At 39.9% G+C, this 14,240-nt stretch overlaps 1 protein-coding gene across 1 annotated transcript in view; it reads left to right on the top strand.

The window, feature by feature from the left end:
• The window catches only part of tenm4 (teneurin transmembrane protein 4), a 239,930-nt gene that overhangs the window by 101,735 nt on the left and 123,955 nt on the right, over positions 1-14,240 (top strand). The window contains exons 5-8 of the mRNA XM_036563237.1: positions 5,129-5,375; positions 10,171-10,245; positions 10,502-10,600; positions 12,083-12,318. Coding sequence (XP_036419130.1) covers positions 5,129-5,375; positions 10,171-10,245; positions 10,502-10,600; positions 12,083-12,318 — 657 coding nt within the window. The remainder of the gene's footprint in view (positions 1-5,128; positions 5,376-10,170; positions 10,246-10,501; positions 10,601-12,082; positions 12,319-14,240) is intronic.

The raw sequence follows: 14,240 nt of genomic DNA, 5'->3' as shown, positions 1-14,240 counted from the left end.
TCCCAGCTCATCAATTTTTCATATCCACAAATCAATTCTGCACCAGTTTTGATGGATTGGTATCAGTCATTGGTTAACTAACACTGTCTACTGAAGCAACCTGATTTTCCTTGGAGATTGACTTCAGACAACTTTATTGGGTCTTTGACGCCTGCAAATATTGAGCAGGAAGAGGAGTCTCTCAGATTTTTTTTCCTGCAGCATGACCAATCAGTGATTGAGAAGAGAATCAGGAATGTACCCAGAGCCCAGAGCGAACTTCAGCTTAACTAAGTATAATGGTTTCTCATTATTTCTTTTGGTCTTTTAAAGCTATTTTCAAACAAGTTTTGAAACTATAATTAACTGTTGTACTTTTTAATTTTTTTTCCTATGGGCCACCTGTCTCTTTCTAAAATAGTTGTTTGACACATTTGCCATCCCATAATTGTGAAACAATTTCATGTCTTGCAAAATGTCAACTTGGATAATTAGGTGGAAATTACATTACATCTCCAGAGAAAATTTTTTTCCACCTCTATTCCTAATGGGAAGGGATTTTTTAGCAAACAGGAGCGGCTGGAGGAAATATGGTGAAGCTTTTTTTTCTGGAAGCTATTTTGAAGTTCAGAATGTAAGACTATTCCCTTCATTGCCAAAGTACTATTCTCTACAGCCTCCTAGATGTTGTGCAAAGTAGATTGATTGGGGCCTTTTCCACATTTTTAGATGCTTTTGGGCTGAGGGTGATTCATTGCTGCTGAATCATTGCTTCTGTTGTTGTGATGCTCATTGTCTCAAGGACTCCAGTGTACCTTACCTTTCTGTGCTTTTCAATAAAAATAAAGCTCCTGTCCTTGGACGCTGCATCAGCTGTTCTCATTTGCTGTCTGCTGTTTTAAGGAACGTTGAGTCTGTTGCAAGGGCAAACGTGGTCTGAGAGCATGACCAGGAATGATGGCAGAATGATTTGATTTTAATTGTATCATTTGTATTTCACATTGCATACACAGCCACATTAAAAGGGCCTTATGCTACATTTTTCTTATATTTTATTTTTCCCCAAAGTCTACTTATGACCTGTATGTGAGTTTATGTACCCAAAACAAGCATAAATAATTTTCACATGCCCATTTTCCAGCCTCTCTGTACGCCTTAAAATTAAACCAGCTCTTTGTTAATATGCCTTCAAGACTGATTCATGTAAATGGCCTCTGTTTTGATGTGATGCCCTGTGTTGTGATTCATTTAACAAGAACACACAGTGTCACTAATGCAAAGCACCACTCTTATGGAGCACCAAAAACAACTTGTGTGCTCATAGCACCCCCTTTTGGAGATTCTTTAGATTGCTAAACACGAGTTAGTGAGTGAGTGAGTCAGTCAATCAGTGACGTGTGTCACAACTAAAAAGCCCCTCCAGTTATGGATCTTAAAACTGTAATCGGTGCCTCCTCGATTCCTCTTTCTTCCGCTCACCAGTCCATGACCCAGAAATCAGTCCAAATCCGCCATTAGTTCTTTAAATGTGCATGAAAGAATCACCAAGGGAAGAGGTTTCCAGAGCAAAAAGCATCCAAGATTACAAGCTAGACATTGTCTGATAGAAGAATCCTTTTTGTTGCTATATAGAATCCTTTTTGAAAAGGTTCCATGTAGAACCGTCTACAGCACATTCTTCATCAGTCTGAAGAACCATTTCATGGTGCAAAGAATCCTTAATCATGCAAAGGGTATTTTGAGTGTTCATGGTTCTATAAAGAACCATTTTCAATACAAAAGAACCCTTTAAGAGCCATCTTTTTTAAGAGTGTATGTAAGAATTCAAAACATGCTGTTTTTTTAACAAAATTTACATACTACCTAAACTCTTTTTTCCATTTTATTATTACCTTTATTTATTTGTTATTCTGTTCCTGAAAAATGAGGAAAATATGTTTTTATTTACACAGGCTCTTTAACATATAGGTATTGTTATAGAAAATATGGAAAATATTTCCTCTGAAAGCCAAAGGTGCAGAAATCTTGACTTAAGACGTTTAAGTGACAAAAATGTACATATTTATAGAGAAATCACTCTTCTTGCAGTAACATAGCATATGTGTTGATTTAATCAGTAACAAAATGACAAAATGCCAAATTCACAGACTTTGCGACATATCAGTGGAGATCCTCATTTCCTAGACTTGTGGCTGTGTCAGTTGCACCTTAAAAGCAAGGGAAACGGTCCTGCCTTCTGGTGCAGCACAGAGATTTCGTTCTGTTTTGATCCGGGTTTCATCAGGGTCGTCGTCGGCTTGGCTTGGAGAGGTATCAGGCTCTGAGTAATCGGCAGCGTAGGATTGTGGGAACGTGACTGTGTCTGGATCCATCTGTCACTGCTCCCTGACAAACAATCCAGGCCCGCGCCTGAAATGAAAAGGAATAAAAAAGTAACTGGTTTCCTATCGGTGGCACATCCCATAACGACTCTTGACAAAAAATGTGCTCGGCACACAGCAAAAAGCGCAGATTTGCTCATATCTGAAAGGAGAGAATTAATATTCTCTCTCTTTTCCCAGCATAGCGCCAGGAGAAAACGTACTCTATTCATGAAATCGCCTCTGACGTGTGCAGTGTTTATTGCTTTGTGCTGTTCAAACTGGGAGGACTGAATGATGTTTGGCATTCCATCCAGTGTCAGTGCTGATTGTAACATTGGTGGTGTGTACAGTGGGTTTTAAACTTTGGAAAAAGGTTTATCTTTGAGTCTCAGCTGAGAATCCGCTGAGCCAACGAGGAATGCTAGTTATATCTCCAAGACTTTGCTTCTGCGATGCACCATTTAGCAGAAAAATGCCCAGCGACAACACAGCCTTTATAATCGTTCATGATTCACGACGTTCACACTCATTTGTCACAACTCGAAAAGCTTTTTTCACATTCCGGTACGAAGTCCGTTCTGTAGGCCTACATCTCAAAGTACTTACGATAGACGGGTTCTCGTTTTTAAACACTAGAATGCACATATGACAGGTCAAAATAACCCACATAACTATGTTTTTTTGCAACTAAATCCTGGAATTTCATAATAAAAAATCTTTATCACGATTTTTACATTTAAAAGGATCTGCCTGCATGTTTTATTTATCATCAGAGTAATTCGTAGATCACTTGACTGCTAATATTGTCAGTAGTGATGGCCTTAGTAACTAGGTTTCACTCTTGAAAAGAGAAGCTGGCCGGTGCTGTGCTGTAGATGTAGGAACTCATTGATTAATGGCCTAGCAGATATGGAAATGAATGGCTGTGGATAGCACAAGGACACATGCTTTTTTATCTCCGCTTGGGCTTAGAGTATCAGATGCAACAGAGAACGGCCGGCTTCAGTCTGATGTACGCTATCTAATGTCTGATAGCCCTCAAATATCGTGACATGAAGTGACAGCAGGAAGCAAAAGCAAATGTTGCAGGCTCTGAGGAACCACCCGCTGGCACACACCAACCTGAACAGCACTTCATAATGGAAACGAATTTCAAACAGGTTGACACTGGTAATTCAGCCTACTTGATAATGATAGATTGTCAGCAGTGCGGGTAGCTAAAGCTGTATGCCAGGTTCCAGCTGCCAGAAATGATGTGTGTGTGTGTGTGTGTGTGTGTGTATACTGCAATAGCAAGCATTGAGCTTGTGACAAAGAACAGCAGCTTTCTTTTGTGCAGAATGGTAGCTTTTCTTTTGTAACTTTTACAAAAAACAAATAGTAAAATTACAGAACAGCTATTGAAACCCAAAAGTGAAAGCTCTAACGTTTATTTGGAAACATATGGAAACATTATTTGGAATATATAGGGAGAAATCACCCCAGATCACAGAATTACATGTAACATGTGCATGTTGCTTTTGAATCTGAATCTTGTCATGCTTATCTGAACCTTATGACTAAGGCAGCCTAAACCTGCCCCGATATGACCCCAGTATTATTTGACGTATCACATAGGCTAACTATGGCAGTAACAAGTCTTACGAAGTCAGTTCATTATGGGCAAATGTTGTGTGTGTGTGTCTGTGTGTTTTTTTTTTTAAGTATTTTGTGGTATTAGACAAGATGCAGTACTTCTGCTTATGACAACAAAGCAGACTAAGACATTGTTCATATTGCCTGCCCAAATCTGATTTTTGGCGTATCCAGATTGTATGCGAATTGATTTTTGATGGTCTGGATGGCAAAAACACACATGAAATCCCATTTTTGCATATCCTAGTTTGAAATTGAAATTCCAGTTGGATTTTTAAAGATGCATCTCAGTCTGGATGCTCAAATCAGTTTTCAAAGTATCTTCTGCATCACTTGCAATGTGACAAAGGCATCATATCCAGACAGACGGAAGTGCTGGAGTTCAAAAAGAGCGCCAGAGATTCATGTTTGTGCCAGAGAATTTTGAAGAGTTTGGAGGGCGAGATGATGCATCTCCATCTCTCCTACATCCGCACTAGCATAGCTACATAGTTACTGACACCTGTTTTGTTACAGCAGCAACCTGTGTAGATAGGTTGGTGATGTCTGGACACACAAATCCGATCTAAGCAATTGCACATACGTGTGGACAGTCGTTTCAAAAAATCTGATTTGAGAAAAAAATCTGATTTCCCTGCAGTCTGAACATGGCCTAAATTCTCTAAGCACTGAGAACTAGGGCTGGATATAAAAATTTAATGCACCTGAAGGTGGTGATTAATTAATTGATTATAATCAATTATAATAATATTTAAAAAAAAGTGTTCACTCATTTTGTGGTGGAAGTAATATTCCTGGGCCATGTTCAATTGTAAAATTCTTCAAAAAGTTTATGTATATATATATATATATATATATATATTATATATATATATATTATTATATATAAGGATTTATATATTGTCTATATTCCAGCATTGTGTAAACAGTCACATTTTTGTATCCAGTTATTTAAAAAAAAACAATCTGAATAGTGCCAAAGTAATCAAATTGAATAAATTGTTGCACCGCTTGATGCATCATTTTCTCAATAACTAATCAAATTTAGAATTGCTAAAATAAAAAATTTTGCTTGCTGGTCAGGTTAGCTCTTAATGTTCCTCTTTTTCTCCCTCTCTCCCTCTCTTCCTCTGTCTTTTGTTCATTCGTAGACGGTTCCTTCCAGAACCATTCAAGGCTGCGGACTCCTCCACTCCCCCTATCCCACTCGCACTCCCCCAGTCAGCACCATGCAGCCTCTGTGGGCTCTCTAAGCCGAAGTAACTACACCCCGCGCAGCAACGCCAGCCCTGCGCCCACCGACAGCACGGCCGCTCCAGAGGGACCGTCTAGCGCACAGGACTCTGCCAGTGTGCAAGACAACTGGCTCCTCAACAGTAATATCCCCCTGGAGACCAGGTAGGACTAAGACTTTTTATCCATTTAGGATAACTAACGATAAGCTACAGTGATGTCATAGGTGAGCTTAATGATAGATAATAAGGCTGAATGAGGCAATTTGTGCCATACCGTGAACTATACAGTAGACCTAGGTCTCAGAGTACAATGATCGTCCTGCATTGTTTTTCATCTTTTATATCAAAATGGACATGAAGACACTACATTCAAAAGATCGGAATCACTTGTCATATTAATGTTTTTGCACATATTTTAAGTACAACATCTAAATTGTAGATTTAAACATTATAAACAAGACACCGAAAGATCATTTAAATATTTTATACAACGTTTTAGTTATTCCAGGAAAAGCAAGCAGTTGTGATAAATGACAATAAATGATGATAAATGATAAATACTATATTTTAGTTTTCTATGTAGGTTAAAAGGTCATTCCATTCTAAAACTTTAATAATATGTATATTTAAAAATGGTCTCATAATATATTATTTGTTGTGTTATGTAGTATTTTGTACCAAAGCATCAAATCCCTCAGACACGAGTTTGACATGAATTTATGATTTTAGATTTCTTTCAACTTTTCATTCAGCAGTATTCTCTCACTGCAGTACCCAGCATGCACTGCACAGAAACATAAAGCAGTCAGAATCTCTGCACTGAGTTAACCACTGTTAAATGCTAGCCTATCCTCTGATTTATAGCTGAGCTGAGCTATGACTGATAAGTACAGCCGTGCTAGCAGCTTGGTTGTCAGACTAACCTGTTAAGAAAACTGAAATTCTGTCTTTATTCAGTACAAAATTGACAAGTTTTCTCCTTTCAGCCAGAGGAAAGGGGCCAAACTGTGGCGCGTTATCTAGATAACCAGCTACCCTGCTAACTTCAGCTTTTAACTTGTTTCTTTCATTTCTATCATTTGAGTAATCCATTCTCTCTAGCATATTGATTATTTGAAGAAGAGTTAGCACAGTTAATCTGCTGCAATTAGATACACCTAGTAGTATAACTAGCTTCCTTTTGGCTTCCTTCTGCATGCGCCTAGTGGATAAAAAAAATATTTTGAACAGCCCATCCCCAAAAATCCACCCTAAAGTAGTTGTAGTTCCAAAAGTTCCTCCCACCTGCAAGAGACACCATCAGCAGGGGTCTATAAATCTAGAATCTCCTAAAGCACCTCTGTAGAAGGTGAGTAGACATGTTTCAAACAAATGTAGCAGTAGTTTTTGTCCCTTCAACTACTTTGAGGTTTGATCCACACTTTTGAAATATGAGGCTTTTTCATTCTTGATGCCATACAGTTTTCTCATTTTAGAACCATCTCAAGCTGTAAAAATATTTCAGATTTTTTCCAACCAATTATTTGAAACCTGTGAAGTTGCAAAGGGCCAGCATATTTGAAACATATGCATATTTGAAGTACCCTGCACCTGCAACCAAATTAGTTTTATATTAGTGAAAATATTGATTCCAAACTTCTGACTGGTGATTCCCCACTTTTGAACGGTAGTGAATATAGAGTGAGGAACTGACGCTTGATTAGTGCTCTTATTCTGAGGCATTTGTTCAATAATGTTGAGTAGGTCTGTATAGCCTGATATGATGCATAATGTTTTGCTTGTTACAGTGATCAGAATCAACACAGTGCAACATAGGGGTGTATCAATGAGTATTGATGTATGGATTCACAAGGCAACAGCGAGATTGTTGTATTGTCAAGTCAAACAGGACATTTTGTGCCTTATATGATCGGTTAATCTGCTGTGATGAGTCGATAATAATTATTCAGATATTTAATATGTACAGATTATAATGTTTAGGTGCTTCATATAAACAGTATGTTTGTTGATACTGGGTTTATAGGTGGCATTGTAGCCTGTATATTTTGTATAATATCTTGGAAGAAAGACTTAGAGATATTCAGCTTTGTTTCCTTATGCATCCATACTGCATCTTCTAATGCAAAAAACAAGTACACCCCTAGTGCTACTGCACTGACTGTTGTTACTGCAGAATGACTTTCAGTAGACATCTGCTCAAAGGGCTGTCTAAGGACCATCATGCTTTCAAACCATTTCTTTGAAACAAGAGAAAAGCATTGTTTTCTTTCCCTTTCCTCCAAACAACTTAAGAAAGTGATCTTATATAGCATATGATCATAATATATAGATAATTGCATCTGGGCACCTGTAGGGCAGCTTTATTTCTTTACGATTGCAGCCTGGGGTCCTTATTTATCTCCCATCAGCCTGCGCTCAAGTATGCCTCTTTGGGAGGCTTTTATATGAAGGAGATCAGTCAAGCGCCTTGTGAGCGGATGTCTATTTGCGTTGTTCTGGCCGCTCCTCATGCATGGTGGAAGGGAGATCAGGGCTGTCACGCCAGGCTTGAAGGGAACTGATACATACTGATGTTCAGATTACCCTTGCTCGCTCGCGCTAGTGAACCCATCGCTTCCCAGAAGCCCCGTCTACTATTCATTTTAACTCCATGTAGAAAAAGAACTCTGGAAAACGAAACTTGCTTAGAGGAAGACTGTAGTCAGAAAGTGCCAGTGCTGCTAATAATGAATAGACGTTACTGGAGGCCAGTTCTCATTATGCAAATGAAATCATGCTAACTGGCTTCTGCTAGCTTTCTTTAATTGTAAGACATGTCTGCATGTTTGATTGGGGTGTTCACCTAAGTCATATTTTTGTGAAAGCAAGATGTAACCTTTATATTTTTATGAAGCCAGGGATCGCCTTTAGGGCCTGAACAACATATCTAAGACTAATATTGAGACCCCACTGATGTTTCCACTGATGAAGCTCAGATAATTAGTTCCTCCTTGGATCTTCTAATGAGCGTCTCACATTACAAAAATCATGTTAAACAAAAACCTTAACAGAACTTAACATTTTCTTCTTCACATGCCAGTCACTGACAGCAATGCAAGCTGATTCAATAAGTGTAAATACAAACCACCATCATGATTAAAATAACAAATACATGTAAAGTGAATCCAAAACTAGCATTAACCTTTTTCTACCAACAGAACCAATGAAAAATAAAAAGTAATTAGCAGAAAACCAAGACCACAGGAAATTTTGGAAAGATTCTGGGAGACTCATCCCATGCTATGTTATGTATAGTATTTAGGTCTTTTATTATTATTTAGCTAATTTATTTATCCAGTTTTCCCCATAATTTAGTCATGACTAAGTCAACTTACTACCTATGTCTCCCCTGTCACACGATGCTACCAAGTTCCATCCACCCAGTGCAATGCTAACCAATACATAACAGATACTCTGGCATAGCAGAATTGGCAGTTAGTGTTCTCCTCCAAGTGTGTTGAGCCATTGATGTCACGTTACTGGCAGTTCCAAAAGATGTGATGGCTGGCTTCGGAGGAAGCACATGCTAGCTTTCACTCTCCCTTCGTCCAGAGAGTGGCCCAGCTAGAGTTTTGGACTCCAGGCCACAGATGGCTGTGGCATCACTGGGGATCGAACTCCTGACCTCCCAACAAAAGGACCAACACTCAACAGCCCCTAAAATCGGTATTGGTCACAAGATGTGACTGCTTTTAGGCTAATCATTATTAGATGTTCTGTCTCCTTTAGTGTATCTGTTCGGATGTGAGGAATCACATTGACTAGCACATACACTGAGGGTTTATTTGGCTGCCGACCGCTTTTTGTGTAGATTTTCACTCTTCTCCATTTTCAACATGATCGCTGCTGCATGGCGGTCCACTCAACAGGAAAATGACTGTTAATTTCAGTTTGTGGAGGGACACTTAGCGACATAATGACTGATTAAGCGCCACGGATTTTCCCAAAGTTTAATCTGGACCAGGTATTCCCAGAGGAGAGGCGAACAGATGGTCATGCCAGCCAGCATGCGGGAGAAGAGGAAGTGTCGGAAAGCGAATAAATCGGCAATATCAACCCCTCCTTTCTCCCTTCTATCCGAGAAAGAGCTATCAATTATCTGAGGTCCTCTGACAAAAATTGGAACCATTAGGAAAAGTCCACAAGGGCTTGGAAAACGTGGCCTGTTGTTGGGGCTTTAGTTAATGGCCTTATAATGGTCCCCTCTGCTGGCTTTAGTTGAATGAGCTTGAAAGGGACACACACACTTTCAGGATGCTGGGGCTTAGCCTGGTCCCCTTTTTGCTTTCTTTTCCTTTCTTCCTTCCCTCCTTCACCCGTTTGTGCTGAACCTCTTCCTGGCCTGCCTCCTCTTCATTAAAAGTTTAATTCGTCTCCTGCTGCCCAAACAAATGACCGAATGAGCGTGAGCCAGGGGAGAGACAATGAGAAGAGAGCTAGTAGCCTGGAACGGAGGGCGAAAGGGAGGAAAACAAGTCTTTTCTCTTGTCGAATGAAAGGTGCGGAGCCTGTCCTTTTGCATGCCGATGGTTCATTTCTCCATTGCATTATCTCAGCCTTCCCTTATGGAACAGCAGTCTCATGGGGCGCAGAGCTCGGGCAGATAGAATGCATGTGCCTCAGCCAGAGAGAGAGTGCACACTGGTTGTCTAGAGAGAGAGTTTTTCTCCTGAATGTTAATAACCCTGCGCTTTATGAGACTATTTATTATTTCAAAAACACAATCTCAAAATAGGACAACGTTTTGCCTATTGGGGATTTTGTCAGCATAATGTGTGATTTATTTATTTATTTATTTTATTATTTTTAATGAAAAATGTACTGTGTTAACCATAGCAAGTGGAAAAACACTTGGAACAACTGTGTAAGGGTTGGATGGTAATGTGAAGCCTTGTTTTCTTCTAACCATGACCACAAAGGAGCCAGAATACTCTAATGTTTATCAGAGGGGAGCAGGACTCTTGCAGAGAAGGGCAAGGGTCGTACAATACAAGGTACATGCTGGGGTCGGGGGGAGACACTTTTTTTTTGGTCCAGAAAGAAAGGGGAGGCTTTCACTGGGACGCCGAAACTCCTTCAGCAAATAGTTTAGTTCCATAGGGAGCTTGATTTTCGTTCTTCTGTGTCTGTCAGTTTCTCCACTCGGTTTCGTCCGCCTGTAAAGTCGCTGGGTGATCACGTCTGTGTTTCCTTCTTGCACGCGTGTCTCTCACTCTCGCTCCATCTATCCATCTCTCCACCTGTGTGTAGAAACATAGCAAAGCAGACATTCCTAGAGACTTTACAGGACAACCTTATAGAGATGGACATACTGGCCACAGCTCGCCGCGACGATGCTTACACTGACGGGTATGTTGCATGCTCTGACTGCAGCCGCCATGACTAGTAGGATCTGCTTTGCCATGATGCATAGTGGTACCTTTTGTGCATTGATGTGGTTTTTCCATTCCATTAGCTTACATGGAAATGTGAAACTAAAGTTAACACCTTCAGTTTCTGTGTAAATATGTGTTGCATGTGTTTGTTGAATTGACCTGTCCAGGCTCTGCCCACAGATGTGCTATTGTAGCAACCATTGCTAGGCTGGACAAGCAACAGAGAAGAAATCCCTTATGTACTTAGAGTGCACATTCTGATTTTTTTGTTCAAAATACTTGTATTTAGAGTGCGTTATTAATTTTTATTCATATTTATTTTGCACGCGTGTGTCTTGAGATAGATTAGGTGTATTTTCATGTCATTGAACTAATATTACCATGGTAGCAAATTCATCATTAGCATTTCCAGTCTGACTAATTTCCATCAGCTACAACATAGTCTAGCTCTGTAGCACAGCAATTTGAACAGGCTTATTCTTCCTAAGGCGCATTATTCAACAACTGCATGGATTACAATGCAAACTAGGTGAATTGTTATTAGTTATAATAGAAGTTTGATCCCGCTGGCAAATCCTGGAGTTTAAGAAGTTACACTGGAAACTGGGTATTGCGTAGTGAATCTAAATTTGTTAAGATGAATAGCAAAAATGCCACATTAGCAACATTGGTAAGATTTCTTTCAGTGTTCTGAAAAACCTGTCCAGAATCGTAACATTTGTTATGAAAGAACACGTTTGTGGGCGGAGCTTGGATAGGTCAAATGAATCACATTTTTCACAACCCTCCATCAGAACTAACCATGATCGATCTTAGCAAGTGAAATTATAATTGATTTTTAGCACATTAGGCTGGCCTTTTCTGTACATGATAACATCAGGTTGCATACACTTACATACACATTTACATACAGCTCATCCCTGAGCATCCTCTATACGGTCAGTAAAGCAGTCTCTACAGGACCTAGAGGTACCTGCTGCAGCTTACACATCCTTAAAGAGAGCAAGCCTTGTTCTTCAAGGGCAAATAGGCTGCCCTTTCCATGCTCATCCTACTATATATATCCAGCAGCCTCTTGGCACTCCTGACACACACCCTCCCGAGGTGAATTAGAAGTCACGGCGCAGGTCCGTATTAACAAGGATCCGCTGTGGTCATTCGTGCTGTAAATTAAATTCCATATCGATTCACAATTTCAATAGAACAAACCCTGGTGGCAGGAATGTTTTTACCTCCCCTTCATGCCCCCCATCACTAGGGGCTCAGAGGTGGCTATGGCAACGGCTGCTGAAACTGCTTAGCGACAGCTTTGCTGACCGGGTGCAAGGGGCCTGAGCCCTTCTCGTTCTACAAGCACTGTTTAACGCAGAGGGGAAAACACTTAATCTCAACACAGTGCACTTTCTGGCTGTTGTCGTTGTGCTTTGTGCAATTTGGTTTCATTGCGCTTTCGCAGACATTTTCTGTTCAAGCCTGGAGGGACGTCGCCACTGTACTGCACAACGTCACCCGGTTACCCTCTGACCTCCAGCACGGTGTACTCGCCCCCACCACGGCCGCTGCCCCGTACCACCTTCTCCCGGCCCGCCTTCAGCCTAAAGAAGCCCTACAAGCACTTCAACTGGAAATGTGCTGCCCTCAGTGCCATCCTCATCTCAGTCACCCTGGTGTTTCTGCTGGCATACTTCATCGGTGAGTTGATACCTCATCATAATAGTACTGCCAGGACTTAAAAATGCATTGAACTTTGGAAACCAGTGATAACAAAAACATGTTGTAGTTTTATCAGTGGGGAACCCTCAAGGCCTTGAGAGGAGGCCAAATTATTTCTGTGAATCAATTACATGTCTGTGATTTTAAGTTCATTTTTATTTAAAATAATTATCATACTCCTTGTATTTTTAACTTTGCAAGTATTGTAGTAATACTCTCATTTCATTGTTAAGTTTTGGCTGAAAACAAAATGGTTAAAGACTTGAAATGGCTAATGGAAAATTATCCAGTCAAGATTTTTACTCTTTTTTTTTCCTCTATGGTATAAGCAGATACAGCTAAGCGAGCTCTCCCATTGGTTAGCACTTCAGATGCTGAACTGTCCTGACATGTCAGATGAACAGCAATATAATTAGAAACTGATAGTGGAATCAACTAATCATGTTTTGAATTCCAATGTGTGAGAAAACTGACTGTATAGGCTATATCAATCGGTATCTAACCAGGTTTCAGAATGGAAAACAGTAACTCTTTACTGAATGCTGCACACAAGGTAAAATATCACTGTTAGCCAAGTCCTAAAACACTACTAGAATCCCATAGGGGTGCTGGCGGAATTTAATTTCTTAATTGTAGGTCAACAAGTGAATATGCTCTTTTATAAGTGATTCTGATCTTTGAATCCATACTGCATTGGTGTTCGTACATACAACAGAAGATATTTTGACATGAAACAGAGAAACAAAAAAAAAACAAGCGTCTAAGGATTAATGCCTGCTGCTCCAACATGAGAAGCACCCTCCATTAAATGTTTGTCAATACAATACACTTGCACACGAATTAACTTTATTGTGAATGCATATTGTCTTATTAAAGCAGTGTTTGTCTTCTGTTAAGGTCTCACAGTTGTCTCGCAAGCATTTTACTTGCTCAATGTTTTAAATACATACCCTTAAGGTATTTTGTCTTTAATTGATAGTGGCTTTCCAAAGAACTAATAAGCAGTCAATGATCCTGTTTGGATAGGTAATGCTTGTGATCTTACCTAAGCCTTCTCTTGTCATAGTCAGACTCCCTCTGTGTGTGATTGTAAACCTGTTATTCAGTGTGACATGTTTTTCACACCCTCCCCTTTGTGATCTTTTAAAGGGAGAAAAAAGTGTCAGATGAAAAGCTGAGTATCTGTTCCTTCATTCCAAACACACTGCAAATGTGGATTTTTGGTGCACGCCATACATTCTGATAAACTTCATCGTATGGTTTGCATTAACATGTGTACCTATTTAGCATATAAATGATCACGCAGTTATGTTGAAAAGGGAATCGGAAATGAAATAAGATTTTGTGAAGCTGAAAAAATGGGAAAAACAAGTGCGAAGAACATGAGGAGACAGCCACATATCTTCTGCAACAGTTTTCCATCAGCAGAGAGATAAATAGCTTCTGCTGTTCCGTCACTGAGAATAAATATGCATCATAGTGGAATGATGATAAAAAAACATAATTTCTATTCCCCCCTCTGGCTAAATGATGCCAAAGTAGTATTATTCATTTCTTTTTGGCTGCAAAAATTGTCTAAATGATTTTTTTTTGGCAGTTTGTCACTGTGGTTTGGAACCCAAAATCCACATTAAAATCTGCTGTTATCTGCTAACACTGAAGATGACAGGCAGATTACACAGTGGAAAAGATTAGATGAGCAGTGCAAGGCTGGAACTGTGCTTAAAGTTGAGTGTCTGCGGCTGACTTCCGTTTTGACCTCGCTAGGAGCTCGCAGAAGCCCACCAGGCTGATGGGGCTTAATTACTGCATGTAATTACTCAACCCAAAAAATCAAGACCATCTCCCCACGCACCCGCGAGTAAACATGTAGGAAACCTTAGCTCACCCTGAGAATCAAG

The sequence above is a fragment of the Colossoma macropomum genome, unplaced genomic scaffold (genome assembly GCF_904425465.1).
Source record: "Colossoma macropomum unplaced genomic scaffold, Colossoma_macropomum, whole genome shotgun sequence".
Classification (NCBI taxonomy): Eukaryota; Metazoa; Chordata; class Actinopteri; order Characiformes; family Serrasalmidae; genus Colossoma; species Colossoma macropomum.
The sequence above is the reverse complement of the archived record's forward strand: the minus strand, read 5'-3'. Positions and strand labels throughout refer to the sequence as shown.